Here is an 18,237-nt window from a genome sequence, read left to right as displayed (position 1 = left end):
GAGACCGTGGAATTCCGTTTTCTCGGTTTTCGCCTAAATCGGTCGAAAATGTTTTGTAAAAATCGTGGCCAAACAAGAACGGATCTTCTGTACATCGTGTTCGATAGAGATTGTCACGCTGAACCGATAAACCGCTAGCTACTTTTCCCCCGGTTTCGCTTAAAAACGTTTGCCCGTGCTTTTAAGATTTTAATCTGATTAAAGCGTCTCGTGGAACAACGTTTAATCCACTTACGGAAAGCTTTGTTAATAATTCATTTACCAATGTCCGGTTCGATTGTCTCGGAAAACTGGACGGCTACTCGGCCGACGTTCCGACCATAACAATAATGACATTGCAACACGAAGAAACGTTCTAAATAGCCGATAAAAGGAACGAGAGCGGTTTTCCTATAGCTTGTGAACCGTGTTGCGCAGCATTGCTACTTATTTTCGACTCTTTTCGGACCATCTGGCCATCCGATTTCCTTCGAGATCGAACCTACTAATAAATGATGCGTTCGTATTATTGCGAGAATGTTTTCTCATAGAATCGAGTTATTTTGTATCGTATTAGAGTTCCAATTATCGGAACATCGATTCACGGAACGATCGATAAACAAAGCGAAATAAAAATCGAAAGTGAAAAGAAATGTAAGAGTTTCGCGTAAATGTCATTTTCATCGACGATTATTCGACGAATTGAATATGGTATTTCGCGTTTGCGTTTGATAATCGGTTCTCTACCGTCTTTCCTTCGTCCATACTTGATTACGGACTATATTTTAGGAAAAGCGGGCAATGATAAAACCGATGGAAATGTAACATGAAATATTCGTTAAGAAAACTCACGTATCAACGAGCATCTGTATCAAGCTGAAGCGCGTAAGGTGCGGATTAATCTCGAGAGTGCACGACCCGATGGATGATCGCTGGTACAGTGAAAAAAGCCAAGGATGAAAGTATTTACTTCGCTTGGCCGGATTCCGGAACGTTGCGGATAAACGCGCCGATCTAAAATATCTTTTTCAATTAAAATAACAGTGGAAAATTAACTTGCAAAGTTTCGCTTATCCGTAGATAAAGTCACTTTGTAGGAGCAAATATCGATAACAATTGCAATTGATTCGATCGAATAGGTGACGAACCAATATTGCGACCAATATTTGCGTCAAATATTTGCGAAAATGAAATATAAGTCATCCTTAACCCCTCTTTAGTTAGTCTTTTCTGTTTCTTCCTATCTCCCTTCCCCCTCTTGCTACCCTTCCTCCTTTTCTTCGTCTATTCTCTTAAAGGACACTTTTAATTCGCGTAAATAACTCATCGTTCTCGATATATAGTTTTTCAAATACCGACACAATTTATATCCATCAATTTTTCAGAATGCCGTGGCTGAACATATCTGCGGCAAGCCGTGCGATCCTCTCACGTGACTCTACTTGCTGAAAAATTCATAAGTTCGGAATTTCAGCTGATCGTAGTAGCGCTGATTATATTCCATCGCTGTTTACATGCAATCGATATTATCGATTCAAAGAGTGGAAATATCGAAAGTATCGAGCGATTTCGCTACCAAAACGATTCCGAAATCAAGTACGCATCTGGTTTGCGGTGAAACGTCCGCTTATTAAAATCGGTAAATCGACTCCGCTAAACATAATTTCCGACGGTTTTCAGTTATTCGAACATTTTTCGATCGCGCAAGTTCTAACCTGTCGATATCCAAGGATCGAGCAACACGCACCAACTCAAATTCTTTGATACGCTCGAGTTCTGTTCTTTTCTCTCTTTCTTGTTTCTTTGCGTTTCTTTGCTTTTCTTTGCGTTTCTTTGCGTTTTACGTTCTGCGTTTACACGTGTTCGTGTTTCGCTTGATTTAACAGTAATTTTTGTTTAAGGAACTTATACACGTTCAAGTACTTCATCGTCTATAAATTTGGTCATACTTTTCAAGCAAATAGCAAAAGATTCTAAATAAAGAATATAATATTAGAATCTTATTTTTTTTCTCTGCTTCGCGTGGCATCACCTAAGGCTTCGAAGTTATCGTGAAAAGATGATCGAGCGTTTTTTCCAGCCACTGTTTCGATTACAACGTTAACAAAATTTCAACAACTTTCGTGCGACGTACGCGATATATTCGTGACAAGTTCCCTGTGAAAAGTATTCGAGTACTTTCGTAAGTCAATGCAGATGTTTGATTCGAGCCGGTCTCTGATTTCCGTAGGCTCGCGAGCTACTTGTAAAAGCTTGGCGATTGCAGGAACCTGGCATCGGAGCGACAGAGGGGGGGGGGGGAGGAGAGAGGGCTTCAGCGGCACCGGCGCCGAATATCGATCGTCCCACTTGTCAATTCGAGTAGAAAGCGATATACATATTTGAAAACAGTCCGCTGTAAATATCGAGAGCGCCTTCTGTCGGCCTATGTCACCCTCTCTGCTTACGCAATCGTGGAGGATAGAGGCGAACGGCGGCAAAGTAAGAAACCTGGTCTTGATCGCATCGAAAAGCCTTGGTCTCCGAGTTCGATTCGATTTCGAAAGGTTGATGGTTGTCGCGGTGAGAAAATTCAAGTGGTCGACGACGTAAAATCGTTTTCAGAAACCAGGCAGTGCGAGGATGGCGTCGACTACTTTTTAACGAAGCTGACAGTGGATTTGCAGTTGAATTTACACTTTGCTTTAAAAAAAGTGATTTTTAATATATATCTTCCGATATTCGTTTCCTACGTTGTTGCAATATCTTTCGTTTATTTATTAAATTTATTTTTCAGATTTCCAGTCTTTTTTCTTCTTTTCGTTAGACTTTTGGTATCTGTACTTTGACATTTGGCCGATCAAATTTTTGTAATGACAAGGCGATATTCGTCAATCCTGGTCCGTCACTTTTATTCCCGACTCAATTTGTCTCGCGGCATTAAGCAGAAAAATCAACAAAACGGCTAAAATTCGACATTTTTTTTATCAACATTAACGAGATCAAGCGTCTGTACGTTCGATCGTAATAATTATAATAAGGCGATATGCAAATATATATACATACTGCTTGTTCATGTTCTTCGCAATTTTTCGTATCGTATCGAAACAAGGAACGAACGATATATCGACTTATCTTCTTTTTTCTTTATCGAATTATCAAATTCCTTGTCTCGTTCATAATTCCCGGTTAAGTTTCAACGTTCTGAAACGTTCTTCTCATACTTGATTAACACGCCTATATCTGGCGCGAAGTAACTCGGTCATACGGTCATGACCAGCGCAGTTATTATACGCGAATCATCCGGCTGCAACATCTTCACCCTTCGCAAGTAGAACGGGACCACTTTTCAAGATCGTAACCGTTTATCCTGGACGGTGCAAGAACGGATAGGAACGTTGTACGTACGCCAACATCACCCTGGGGAGACCTAGGCCAGCATCCAGCGGCTCTTGACAAAATCAATTTAACTCTCCGGGCAATTTAGCCAACATTTAGCGCTATTAACACGTAGAACGCTACGCGACTTTCACACGTATACGTTGCTCTGCCATAAATTGATACGTTATGTCGCATTTGCGCGTTTCTTCTCCGATTATGTCCAAGTTATTCCTATTATTGAAACGTTCGTTAGTCCACGAAATTTATCTTATTTTTCCCTTCAATTAGTTTGTTCGGGGATCTACAGATAGTCTTATCATCAAACGCCGCGTTATCGACCTTCGTATCTATAAATTTCACTTTTCGCTAAACTTTCAAATTTGTATAAAGAGTGCGTCGGACATACCTGTACATTTTCTAGAATACGACGCCGTGACTAAAATTAGAGTGGTGAAAACTATTTAATGGCTTAAATGGTGGCGAGGTCACGGTGTAAATTTGCGGTGTAAAGGACCCATTACGAAGGTGTAATACGATATCGAATGATCCGAAAAAAATTTGCTAACGTTGTCACCGATGACCACTCAACACGGTCAACGTGTTGATCCACTGTTGTCTGCACTCGTGCAAGTGGAAGAACAAGGGGCCAGGATTGGGAGACGACCAGTCATTGGTGAAATAGTAGCGCGACGCAACATCGTCGCTACCAGTCGAGGCCGCCCTCGCAACATCCGTCACTGGTAAGACAGAGCCTTGGGTTCGTAGATACGCTGCCTGCCAGCCAAAGGGTTTGCGTGAGCACGAATTAGCCACGGCAAACCGTGACCTTTGCCCCGACGGTATGCTCCGCGGCCTTTTTACGTGCTTTTTATAATATGTCTCAGTTTTTTTGCAACAACACGCGCACGAGTAATCATTTGGTCGTGTAATTATGAAAATAACGGTGTTGTATCCGCACGCTGTTTTGTAATAATACGTGTGTTCAATGTTGCTAATTACATCGATAGTATCTTGAATCGTGTTCACTGCGTCGATGTCGACTCGTGCAACAAGAAAGACACCGTTGCTACGGAATATTCTTTAAAAAAAAAAGAAAAAAAATTGTAACGAGAACGTAACATGGAAATTATGCTTATTACGCTGATTGTAACGCTGATCGTTACGTAACAGAACGAACGCTTTAAGATGGAATCGTTGGAACGGTAGCGACTGCCGCTTGCTTACAATCCTGTACACCGATGTTTGGTGAATTTTTCAGTCGTACAGATATAATCTTTCAGGCGTTGTTAATCGTCTTCTATAATTTTGCTAATATGAAATTAATGTTTCTAATGAATAATTTCAGGTAAACTTTCAAGAGATTGGATTAACAACAATGATATTAAAGCTAATTTAAATCTTATTTAAACGTCAAGTTAATATCGTTTCCATTTTGTATTTACGTCATAAAAGCAACGTTGCTTGACGTAAATGTCAACTCTTGAGATTGCACAGCTCGGAGAATGAGAATAACGATCATGACGTATTTCCAGTTTTATTTCGTAACGAGTAACTTTTAAGCAACTGTCGTATTTCAGTATTTTGTAATGTTACAACTGATAATTCTTCATAATATATGTACAACGAAATAAATCGTTAATTTTGGTCATACAAAAGCCAAGATAACAGATTAAAAGAGGAAAGAAACGGACGCTGCTAGTCTATCGCGAATAACATAATATTAAATATGTAAAATAGCACGTCCCATCAAATTTTCCGTTATTAGCGAAATGGATGGAAGACCGGAGAACATGTTGAAAAATGATTCGCGAACGAACGATATCCAGGCATGAGATTTCGCTGGAACAACGACGAATCACGTAGAACCATTCAACTTGTTGTTAAAACGTACGAACAATCCAGCGATGCCATTCTCCTAAGGCGCCCCAACCTTAATTTATCTACGTATGCCGTCCAGGGCTTTGCTAATTATTGCGGAAGCTGACCATTTTGACTCGCGGCCATTTTCTTTGTCGTAACTTCAACGTCGAGGACAAGCGAAAAAATACTACCTAAAATTTCGATGCTTCGAAGTTAGATCGTCCGTCTTTTCTGCTATAAACGACGGATCCTATGGCACTTGTTTATCTTGATGATATCTGTCTGTCTAAATTAAATATATACATGATTTAATTCATTCGTGTCGTTTAAACGCGAAAATTTGTATGTAATTTATGTCAATTTTCAGGAAATTGCAAAAGCTTCTTTCCCTCTCTTTCGTTCTTTGATCGAGAGATAAACGTAGGCACTACTATTATATATAATATAATATAATTATAGAAATTTTTATTAAATTAATATTTATAATATTATAAACAAGGTTGCAATGGATATATTAAAATGAATAAAAACCAGTGACAGTGCTATTCATTCTCAAGTATTAATAAAGAAGAAATTGTTAAAAGGAGGTTGAGTAATAAGCGGCTTACGATAATTTTACGAGCGTATTTCAAAGCAGAAGTAAAAGGGAATGAATAATAATACCGAAATAAAAGAACATTTGCCAATTAGTTCGTTTCTTATCGCGCAACTCTGGTATCGTCGATCTTATTTATTTCGAAAATTTTTATGCAACTCGACGCTTTTCTTCCATCGAAGAAATTTCATGGAAGTTGTGAAACATTTTTCGTAAGGAAAGCAAAACGGAACAAATAACAATCGGAAGATAAAGAAAGTAGTGGCGTTAATCTTTACATGCTCTTCGGAGTTAACATTGGGAGGGTAATTGCAGCTCTCGTGACAAGAATATAACGAGCCACTTTTCCTTCGTCATGCAGTCCGGAAATTTCCTTGTTTACGTAACCAAAAACAACTTGTCTCTCGGCGATAAAACTGCATTCGCAACGTTCCAAAAATAAAAATACCCCGTCGGTAACTGTCGTCACCCTGACCTTCCACGGCTACCCACCCCTTCGTTTTCCATCTGTTAACCACCATTCAGCTCGAACGTTGCCGATGATGTGGAATCGTGCGAGGTCAAGGCCACTGGCCGAGACACAAGAAATCCTATCGGAACTCTATATAGAACGTGATTGTTGGCATCGAAAAAACGATCGAAACGATGTTATCCGAAAACGTTGTGCAAGTATAGACCGTAAAGATGGAAAATCGTTGAAACATCAACGAGACAAAAGCTAGCCCACCCCCCCTCCTCGATCGTGACTCCGCCTAACTTTTACCAGAAGAAAATTCCAACGATGACAGGATACGTTTAAGGGTCAAGGTCAACTGGCCGGCGAGTCCTCTCCGCATCAAGAACGGAGGTGGGGGGCGCGGCTCGTAGCGGATCCGTAATTTCGTTGCAGCTGCAGTTGAACAGACGCGCTCGTAAATTTCCCGCGCGTACTGTGCTGTTATTAATGACTGGTCATTAAAGGCGACGCAGAATCGAGCACGGCTCCTTTACCGTTTGTCCATTTACCGCTTTTCAACCGCTTTTCAACCGCTTCATCCCCTTTTGGTTTCAATCGCGTCACGATCACGTTTCCTCCGTTCGTTCGATAATTTCTGTAAACCGTGGTTCAAAGCGTAGCAATGCTGTATCGCTATATTGTTTGTCGGTAGTTTCTAACGATTTTCGATTTGCATCTTACGACTAGAAAGAAACAACGATTCGAAATTGGAAAGTAAAGCTATTTTTTAAATATTATACGTTCGTTCTTTCTTCCTTCCTTTCTTCTTTTCTTTTTTGTTCGAACAATTGTTGAAAATGATCTCACGATTGCACCGATTCTCGTTTAAAGGATTATTTATAAATATATATAGACACACACGCGCGCGCGCGCGCACGCACACAGGTAACGCTTTTCTTTGCGTTTCTTTTTTCGATAAGCAAAATTTAGTTAGCGTTTTAAGTATTTTATGTTTTATGCGTGATATTAATGAATTTTTAATGTAGATAGAGAGGAGATACTTGTTATGTTTATTAATTTATCGTTCGTTTGTTTCGCTTGTTATTCATTTCGATTATTTATTCGTTCAATTGTAGGTAATTACGACCGTCGGGAATTTGGAGTAGCCGTCGGTTACGTGAGACTCTTTATCTAAACCAGACTCTATCTCTCGGGCAAAATGACCACCAAATGTCTAAACACCCTTATTGCGCACTCTCAATAATCATAAATTTTAGCATTCTTTATAGATAATGAATTTTATATAGATCATGTAACATCTCTTTAATTACCTCTTGAATTGAAAAGTAATGGGAGTAAGTTAATTTTAGAGTAGATGTGAAAATTCATCGAATGATATTCGGGTTTAGATGACAATTGTTGTCTGGTCTTGTCGAATTCAATTTTATTTACAGCGTGGCGTACATGTTCCGCGACTACGTACAATTACAGAGTTATCCATTTGGCGGCTCGTAACCCGACAACTGTTAGTTTCGGTGAAATCTGCAGTCATTTCCAGGAGCTTTGTAAACTCGTACTTCTCGATTGTGTGTAATCGATAGCGCGAACATTCTTGAGTAGCTTCTAACTCCGCTACAACGCGATAGAACTTTTACCGATCCGTTCCATCAAGCCCATTAAGCATTCTCGTTGTAATACGTACACGCCATTATTCAACCAACTACCAAAACGTATTCAAAATTATACGTTTTCCGAGACGCGAACTTTTTAGAAATTTAAAAATGTATGAGATTTTTAATAAGCACTCGTTCGGTATTATGCAAATTAGCCTAATAACAAGAACATTCTAATTCATATAGTTGTGAAAGAACTATAAGAATCTTATGGTTCTCCGTTTTCGTATTGCTAAATAGTTATAAAATGATTATAAAATAATTTGGAAAATAATGTCGCCCTAACGGAAATTTAAGAAAAGGCATGGAAGGCACATATATATCACGTATACGTATATGTACCGATGTAGGAAACTTACAATTTCTTAACTAATTAAGATTTCCAACAGTGAATCGAATTAGGATTCATTTTCCATTTCTTTCTAATCGTTTATTCATCGTAGAGTATTAGTTGAAACGAGAAAAATGAATTTTTTCCGACTTACGCTGTATGCGATAATGTAGAACGAAGCGGAAATGGTACATTTTGAAAATCGTGGTACGAAAAGGAAATGCAATAGCGTGGCGCGAGAAGAGAAAGGAGCCAGAGAAATGTACAATTATTATCAAAAATGGGGCGAACGTTGCTCTGTTGCGAGAATAATGAAATAAAAGATAGAGGAGAAGTTGCTAAATGAAGGAAAATTGCCAACATCGTTATTTCAAAATCTACGTTACGTTTTCCTCGATTATCGCCAATTCTCGTTGTAACCCATTATGTTATAAAATTATTAAGTTATTATTAAGTAAAATTACGATAGACAAAAAAACTTATTCCTATTTTTGATGGGAAAAAAGAAATCTGTCCAACTACCGATGCACCGATCGATCCTTTTCAACATCTTTTTAAAATAAAGAAAAGGACGAATAAAAACTTGCATTTACGCCACTTTGAAAAAGATAACGTAAATATAAACGCGAATAGCGACAAAACCTTTCACGCGTAAAACGCAATAAAAACAAACTGCTGGAAAAACAAGCGGCAAAGGGCTAACGCCAAGGGATCTGCAGATCGATGAATTCGTCGTCGTAACACGACTGATACACCATATATGTATATATGTATATATATATATATAAGAGCGATTCGTCGACGTCGATCAGAATTTTTCGGTAGAAACGGAAAATAAAACTGTTTTAGAAATAAACCAACTTTTCGACGGCGACTTTTTACAGACTCGTTTGCGACGATCGCGCGCTTCAGTTTACGCTAATGCTTTTTTCGAGCGACCGACCTTTCGACACCCACGAACAACAGCCACGTTTGGATCAGTGAATAAAACACATGCCTCGTCGCTCGCGTTTACAGCGCTTTTCGACTCGTTGTCAGCCAGAAACAAAACACCCGTTTCATCGTACGCGAATACGATTCGCACAATTTTGTTCCAGAGGACTTACGGTGCTTATTATAGGAGTATTCACCGTATTATTATTATCGTTTATTATTTACGTAAATTTGTATATAGTTGAGACATTTCCTCTACGATATCGAATCTTATAACCTACGAATTTAATTTTACCGAATTCTAATTAGACTGAATTTTATTTCGCGTCGAGTACAAGTAAATTTGTGCAAATTTATATTTTAGCTGACGATGATTAAAATTCGAATCTAAGTAGAACATTGATTTACGTACCAGATATTACAACGGCAATTATACTATGGATATTTTATATATTCTTGCATAGATATTAATTACGTGCAATGTGCGCGTCTTTGCACCTTCCACTTTCCCATAGACTCTTTTCCAACTAGATGCGAAATTTCAAGAATGTCTTTACCGCGTTTAAATATCTCATTTCTATAGGATCCTCGAAATCGATCGGTCTTTCCATTCGTCTATAATAGCCGGAAGCCGTACGAAGCCGATTGTCATCGTCCAGCGTATAAACGAAAATAGCGGAAAACCACGATTTTATTAGGAGACCGCAAAATCCCATTTAATCCCATTCAACCGTTTCGACCGCTTTCAATCGACGACCTTAATTGTATAAACCACACAATGCTTGTCGATCAAAATGCGATTGCAAACTTCAACGTTTAGGTGTTTTTCATCGACCTCGAGAGCTCGCGCTCACCCCAAAATCCGTGTATCTCTGCTTCGTTCTTTCGATCGATCCCTACTTCCTAACAATTTGCGCGTTACAAGTTGAAACGAAGAAGATCAAAGACGCTGGATTTCTGCGTTCTTTCCGGTCGATTGCCCTCAATTTCGGGGCGTTCGTAGTGCGGATATCGTTATTCGCTCTTCTTTTCCTCGATAAATGACAAACGATTAATGATACGAAAAATGATACGAACGTTGTTCGTTCCTCGATAGTGTAATAAAATAACGAAGAATTCAAAATAAGCAACTTGACACGTACAAAGATAGAGTAGGCCACTCGTAGTCACATGTCAGCGTGTAAGTGGATGCGGCATGGAAATAGTGAGAGAAGGCTGGCTGCTTAGAGGCCCTTCTGTCCTTGTCTGATCAGCCACGCACGACACTCGTGTCGTTCGTTGATCCGTGTTATCGTTCGAGACCTGTAACGGGTCGAAACGGGCAAGGATTTACGACATTGCCGCCGAGCGGGCCCCAAGAGGGGTGTGTCTAGGCTCGACAAACTCTCCAACGGCCAACAGAGTCATAAATTATCCGATAAGAGAAGCAAACTTTTTCATCTTAACCTTCACCCCCGTGTTGAGCGATCAACCACGGGGCAGATGCGAAGAATCACTCGTCGATAGCTGTTCTCTTCCGTCTTACGAGAAGCAAGAATCGTGGCTTTGGCCGGCGCGCACCACCGAAACATCCGAACGATCATCATCCTCGAGAGCTCTGTTGTCTTAAATCCGACCGTAAAGCGAAGATCGCGGTCCAACCGACGGACACGACAAAATCGCATACGCATGGTCAGCCGTAGCGTACGGGCGTCTACCGTCTTACGAAGTTCAAGGGTCGTGGTCTGACGTTTATTATGTCCGAGACGACATAAAGTCCCTTGATAGTCACGAACTTTGCAATCTGTCTGTCTGATCTGTCGCTCCTTTCTTCCGTCAATCCGTTCACAGCCGCCAGTGTTTCGACGCGTACAATTACTCTCGTTAGACGAGTGTACAAGTTTCCATTTCTATGTCGCTTTTCCAGCTTTTATCTATGTTACAGCTATGTCGATATTCGATACGTGGCTGGCGATTCTTCCCGACCGTGTCTTTGCATCGCCATTGCAAAACTTTGCAAGAACGAGAAAGGAAGCAACGGATGCTCCCACGAAATCCTCTTATCTGGTTTTAAGCTGTAATGCCGCGCGCAGAGTTATTGCGGCTCGTGCCAGAAATGGCGAACGTCGAAGAAAGAAAATCCAGTTTCCGGCTAACCGCGCCTTCCCCGATCCCCGTCTCATTTTATGTCGTGTCACGTCAGCGTTGTTCGGCAACTGGAAACCACGCTCTTTGAAAAACTCGTTCACGCACACACCACTGCAACGTTATGTCATAATTTTTGCGAAAATGTTTGGAGCTCGCCTTTCTTAAATCCATTTTCAAGTTATTATACTATTGAATTATTTGTTCTTTCGATTAATCGCTTTAGTTGATCGTCGTACGAACCGCTATAATGGATTCGATATCGTGGTTTAATTTTTCTAATCGTTACAAAGGATCGATTCGTTTAAAACATTTTAACGCAGACTATGCCCAAAGAAACCTGTTATATATATTTCGTACTATTTTCTAGGGAAACGTGGATGGTGAAGAAGAAAGAACCGAAGAAACCATACGAAGCGAATGATCTCTCTGAGATAACAGGCAAATGTTTCCATTTTAGCCATGGAAACGGGAACAGGAAGCGGAAGCGGAAGCGGAACTAACGTTACCTACGCTAAAACGTTATACGTGTAATAGTGCAAACTCACCGGTTTCGGCCGCCGCTTGAAGCAACATCTGCTGATGATGGTGTTGTCTGGTCGAGGACCTGTGATGATGCACGCTGTTTAGCACGATGTTGCTGGACGTCCTGCTGAGCGCCTTTCTCTGTCTGACCGCCTCCTTGTAGATCTTACAGTACATCACTATCATCACCAAGCCGGGGATCCAGAAGGAGACGCACGAGCTGATCACAGCGTACGGCCGGTTCACCACGAACGAGCAAACCTGCAACGACACGGATACGCTGTATCGCCCGCTCTACGATCCCTTGCGATTTTACCCTGATCGATACGCGATTTTGCCCTGACCACGCGCCTCACGAACGATCGTTTCAAGGTGGAGAGCTGACCACCAATTAGGTTATCCGAGGCTCGACCAGGACGAGCGAACTTTCGAAGAAATTTTCATCGCGTCTTTCGATAATACAACGAATGAAAGCTCGATTTTGTAAGTGATGCTACTCTTCTAACAAAATCGATTATTCGTTATATACACTTTTCCCGATAAAACATGATTATCATAATTCTCGATCGTTCGGCTTAAGCGCACTTTTATCGTTTGTTAGGTGTTTTTGTTGTAAAAGTAACCAAGTTGTTGCTCGCTTTATACGTCAACGATCGCACGAAAAAAATCAATCGATGATTTCGATACAGAGAAGCTACGTTTCTTAACGAATATTACACTTTATCGAACGATTCCACATAGATTCGGAACAAACGTATAAAAGATGAAATATAGAGGTGCGATATGGTAGTTCATTTTTTAATCCAAACAAGCGAAACTGGTAAGATTGCGAATCCGGTTAAACTTGCTAACCGAACGACGGAAATATCGTGGTTTGTTTTAAGCGAAACGACGTATGCCGTCACAGTTTTATGCATAAGTGGACTTTATACGGAAAAGCTGCAACGATTCGCGTGTTCTCGACAGTGACTATTCCCTGGAGTCAGAACGCTTATGATTCCCGAGGCTTTCGCCTATGTCGCCTATGTAATCAACGCTAGAGCCTACAAGCTACAGCTTCCTGGTTGCGGCACCCGTGGGATGACGGGATCGACGAACAGGATAAATTACACGGTGGCCTATTAACTCGTTATCTAGGAAAGACGAGTGAACTCGTTACCCGGTTTACCAATATCCTCAAGTTAGTTAGAACTCGACGAGTTAAAGTGAAACTTAAACGATGTAAGAGTGCTAGGGGCGAAGATTTTCCGATAGAAACGAGGAATAAATAATTTTCTGACGGTTTGTTGTAAAAAAACGTATCAGATTAGTTAAATTTATCGATCGATGCAACATGTTTTCAGCTTGCTGAACGGCAGTTGAACGAGAACAGCAGCTGCCACTGACAATCGTAGTTCTATGTTGCAACAGTCTTACAGGCTTATATAATATAACCAGTCGTAGAAAATTATATTTAGCGTAGAATTTATATGTTTTTCGACAAAAGTATCGTATTGTATTTTCGTTATAGGTACTTTCTCGCTGAAACAATTGTTTTTTATTCTTTCAATACCAGTATCGTTTAGCGTTTCAACTTCTCGTTTTCGACCTTATGACTTTATGGGAGATAGCTGGTTGTCGCGTATTATTTTATTCAAAGAGCTGCAATTTATTTTTCTCTTGACCGGCGCGATAACTATTCTCAAGGTAACGTCTACTCCCAAAGTGCAACATTTTTCTTCGTACGTATTAGCTTGACCAAATTAGCCCGAAACAAGGAGAACATTTGGCTTTCGCGAAATTCGAACGAACAAGATACAGTTTGAATCGTACATTTTGAAACCAATTCGATTTCGCGTTTCGCAATATTTCAACAAACGTTTCTGTGTTTTCTTAATACTTTGAAACGTGATTTAACAGCTAACAAAAGATCGGTAAAATACTTCTGTGCGAGTCATAGCGCGCGTTTTATACATACGCGTGAACGAAAGTTTGCAATTTACGTTATGACGTGTAACGTGTATCAGAGAAGCAAAGAAAAGTAAAATTTGTCTATTTGAACGTAAGCTGGACCTTGGATCATCTTTTCGGTATTGGCATATTGGAAACATTGGCAAGCGGTTATCACTGAAAAAAATGTATCGCAACGCGCAAAACATAATGGTGGAAGAAGACTATTCGATCGCTTAGTTTTGATTTTTACCAAGAGCTGAAGCGACATTTTCGATTCAATTTTGCCCGACGATGGCAGTTTCCGTCGTGCATGACAGAATTTATGCTAAAACCTGCGGTATAACGAGATGAAACCTTTCCCCGCGCTTACGTAAACTTCATTTTCAAACAATGTATCGTATTATTCTTAAGTTGTATTAAAGTCGTGTAATAACGAAGCCAATCTCCGACTAATCGCGCTTCGAGTTAGCGTTAATTAAAGAAAATACGCTATTTTAATCTTTGAGTAGACGATTAACGAGAGGGATCGTATTTGCGTTAACGTTATTAAATAACGTTGTTACTCGGAATTATGAATCGTTGCAGCTCGGAATAATTGCAACTGGTTGAAAAATAAATTGTAATTATTTAAAAATTTGATTTTTTGCACAACAAATTGATGGTTCCATTTTGCTCACACAATTTTCACATTATTAGCAGTTTCTGCTAATAGAGATGTTTATATGCAGGAAGGAAACCGAGGGACGCATAATTGAAGGATATATAATCGCACGATACAATTTCATTTCTAAATATTTATTTATTTGTTAAATAATCAATCGAATAGTAATAAATAACTATCTGAAACTAAACTCCGATTCCGTGATTCTCCATGCATACTGACCCTCGAATTCCCGAATTAATTTTCATTACAAATTTCCAACTATTCGGTTCCTTAAATAATCGTGCATAGAGTTATCGAGCGATCATGCGCGATTCTCTCTGACTGAATCGAGATTTTAATAATTTTGTAAAGAACGTTGGATATATTACTGTTTAAAGACGATAACGATAACAACGAATCCGGTATACGTATCGATTGTGTCATGTAATCAGAAATGTTTGAGTGCGTAGCATTGAAAAGTTTAGCGCTCCACCGGAAACTGCAATTTAATACTGGCGGTAGGAATTCTCCCGTCCAATTATACTACAACTGCAAATGGAGCATCGACTCCTCGATATCACGGTGGTTTATTTTTATTACAGCCGGCTGAAGATACTCTTAAATTGGATTTGTCCAGCCAGCCAGCCAGTCAGCCAGCCAGCGAAACAGGCATGGACACTCGACATTTTTATCACGAATACTGGAATCGTTGCATTAGATTAACGAACGATTCTATTTTTATAATGCAATTTCCATTCGCGAAGCGTTACTTTACCCGAATAATCTCTACCTTAAACGCGATACGATCGTTTGAATAATAGCGAGTAGAGATTTCCATTTATAACGATCGCGTAAGAAAACGGTTACGCCTCGAGAAAACGAAAGATAACAAACGAGACATTCAGCCATACAAGAGTTTAAAAATGGAGCGATTCCTTTCTTCAACGATACGCATCTAGATAACCTAAGACATTGTATAATCGATCGTTGCGTAAGATATTTCTAGTTCTGTGCATTTTTTCCACCTACAAACTTTTCGTAAATGCAGGAAGATCTGCAATTTATTTGTTAATCACGACTGACAATCGTACATCGATCGTTTCGACTGTAATCTTAGATTCTAATCCAATGTTAGAAATTGCGTTAGATATAGGTGCTGACGATCTAGAAAGGAGGCATATCGTTTTGGATAACCTGTGACCGATGGAAGAATATACGATTTGTAAACTTGTTGACAAAGCTAGAAATAAACGAGCTGAGAGCAAACGACGATTGATCCTTCGTGGTGTAAATTCAATATTCTGGCATTGAATCGCCGCAACTTCTGAATTTACAATGGGCGTTCACGACGGTGTTCCCATGATGCATCGACCGCTATACATAAGCAAATTAACCAATCAAGGAAACAATAGTGCAAGTTACGTGGACCACGTCAAGGACGTGATTGGTCGATTTGACCGTAACATATGCGTATGCAAATTGGGGAAAAGCCTCTTGCGCAAATCCTCTTATCCCCGAGGAATTATAGTCGGTATTCACAATTTCGTATGGAGGTTAGAACGCTTATTAGACACGTTACGGAATCTAGTTGTTAACCGAAAGATTCATCTTGCATTATGCGAATGAACGATTGTTGTACAAAATGTATTAATTTCGCGCATCATCCTTATACAAAACTGTCGTTGTTGATGTTATAATTAATTAATAAACTTATTAAGTTTATTGCGTATTATATAAGTTTGTTGCGTCTAACCATTATTCGAGAGTTTGGAAAACACGAAAAATTTCCTAGTCGGATAATTTGATTTTTTTTTTTTTTTTTTTTTAATGAATCGCTATTCGAATGGAAGAGATAATGGAGGAAGAATCGAAGTAAAGGTAAGTAAGAATACGTAGTGATCGAAGAATCGAGGAATCGTTGAGAATATCGAGCTTACCTGCGGATTTTTCACCATATAATCCAAATGTTCCTGCGTGGTGTACCAACCCATGAATATCGGTATGAAGCTGATCAAAGCCGGTAAAATCCATGCACTACCCAGCATACATCCGACCGTCCCTTGTCTCATGATCACCGTATACTCGAGCGGGCTGACAATAGCGTAATATCTATCGACGCTGATGCAGCACAGGTGAAGTATCGAGGCCGTGGAGAAGTAAACGTCCAACGAGTTCCACACGTCGCACATGAACCGACCGAACAACCATTTGCCTCCGGACAATTCAGCCGAGGCGTTAAACGTCATCGCGCACATGGCCACCAAGAGGTCAGCCGCTGCCAAGCTCACCACGTAACAGTTCGTTACCACGCGCAATCTTCTGTGCCTCCTCACGCTGGCGATCACCAAAGCGTTACCTAGCACTGCCGTCGTGATGATGCTGCCCATAATTATACCCTTGACCACAACTACGAACACGTTCACGTTCTCGGGTAGATTTTCAACCGTTGGATTCTCCACAGGAACCGACGTCACGTTATTCGGCGCGGTGCTCGATGCAGCGCTGGTATTGCTGGAAGATGTCGGTGTCGGATCTACTCGGCTAGGTAGACTTGTCGTCACCGCTGCCATTACGTTCAACATGGTGGACCACGTGTCTGACGATCCCCGGCTACTTCACTCGGTCATGGCCGTGGAGAATGCCGCCTGCCCACGCGGATCATGCTCGCCTCTTATCCGAATTTAGCCTTACCCTATTGCAATAGCCTATAATCTGTCAACTTGGCACAGAGATAGATACCGTGTATTCCGTCGAGCTGTACGGCTGTTTTTGCTTTTGCTTTTGCTTCTGCTACCGTCGATTAACTGCCCCCCCTGGCTTTTTCTACTTCGATCCGAGGCCGATGGATACATGGACAGTATAGAAGTATAGAAGATTCGTATCGATTTTGATCTTCCGGCGAATCGATCAACGGTACGTGAATTTTGTCGGCTTTCTTTCTCTCCCGTTGATTAAGCGTACAACACTCGTTTTACCATAGAGCGTTTAAGAGCGTCGATATCGATTTCGTTATTCGGGATACTCCTCGATGGATAATAGACGTACCTTCTGGGCCCTCGAGTGAGATCTTCTTTGGGCAGCAGGTGTTTTTATACGATTACCAGTACGACAGAGGATCCTGCTCAATGGCTGTGTACTCGTGTCGATCGACCACGATCGTTGAATCCAGTCCATCGTTGACCAAAGTGTTTCCCAGCGTTCTTCGTTGCAAGATTTTCGTTCGAACGTCTCCGTTTCCTTAACGAAGCGTCATTTTCTCGTCGAGTTCGACGTTTAATTTCACGACCCTCACACACGCGGTCCACTGTACGACATTAGAATTCGCGTTACACAAATCGTGACAACTTGTCGAGTTAAACGACCAAGCTGGCTGGAACAAGATTTTATCCTAATGCCGCTTGCTTCTGGTTCGCAGCCTAGTTCCTGCAATTCAGAGATATACAATCGATAAATTACAATCGAACAGTTATGTTCGTTACGCGGATTTCGACTAGTTGTTTTCGACTTGTTTCGTCTATCTTTAGCGACTAGAACGATGAAAACTTCTGGATAAAATTTTGAATGAATTATACGAGGCTTCAGGCTACAAGTAACGCCATATTTCAAACATTTCTTAATGACCATTAACAATATTCGATGAATATAAAGAAAATTATTTAAAAAAAATAAGAAATCTTACAAAGTTATTCTTATTTCTTTGCACAAATTGCCCATGTAAAATTATCCAAATGTCCAAATATCCTTAATAACTTCTTTTTTCGTTCGAGACTTTGTCGACTTGGTTCTCCTAATTTCTTAGTGGAATACTACTTTCGCTAAAAATACTACTATTAAAAGCACATACAC

At 40.3% G+C, this 18,237-nt stretch overlaps 1 protein-coding gene across 5 annotated transcripts in view; it reads right to left on the bottom strand.

The window, feature by feature from the left end:
• Positions 1-18,237, bottom strand: part of LOC139993859 (octopamine receptor beta-1R) — a 121,355-nt gene that overhangs the window by 86,097 nt on the left and 17,021 nt on the right. For all 5 annotated transcript variants that reach the window (XM_072015978.1, XM_072015976.1, XM_072015977.1 and 2 more), the window contains exons 2-3: positions 16,329-17,814; positions 11,840-12,077 (exon numbers count right to left, since the gene is read on the bottom strand). In XM_072015978.1, coding sequence (XP_071872079.1) covers positions 11,840-12,077; positions 16,329-16,973 — 883 coding nt within the window. In that variant the 5' untranslated portion in view covers positions 16,974-17,814. The remainder of the gene's footprint in view (positions 1-11,839; positions 12,078-16,328; positions 17,815-18,237) is intronic.

The sequence above is a fragment of the Bombus fervidus genome, chromosome 13 (genome assembly GCF_041682495.2).
Source record: "Bombus fervidus isolate BK054 chromosome 13, iyBomFerv1, whole genome shotgun sequence".
Lineage (NCBI taxonomy): Eukaryota > Metazoa > Arthropoda > Insecta > Hymenoptera > Apidae > Bombus > Bombus fervidus.
Note: the sequence above shows the minus strand (reverse complement) of the source record. Positions and strands in the feature narration are given on the sequence as shown.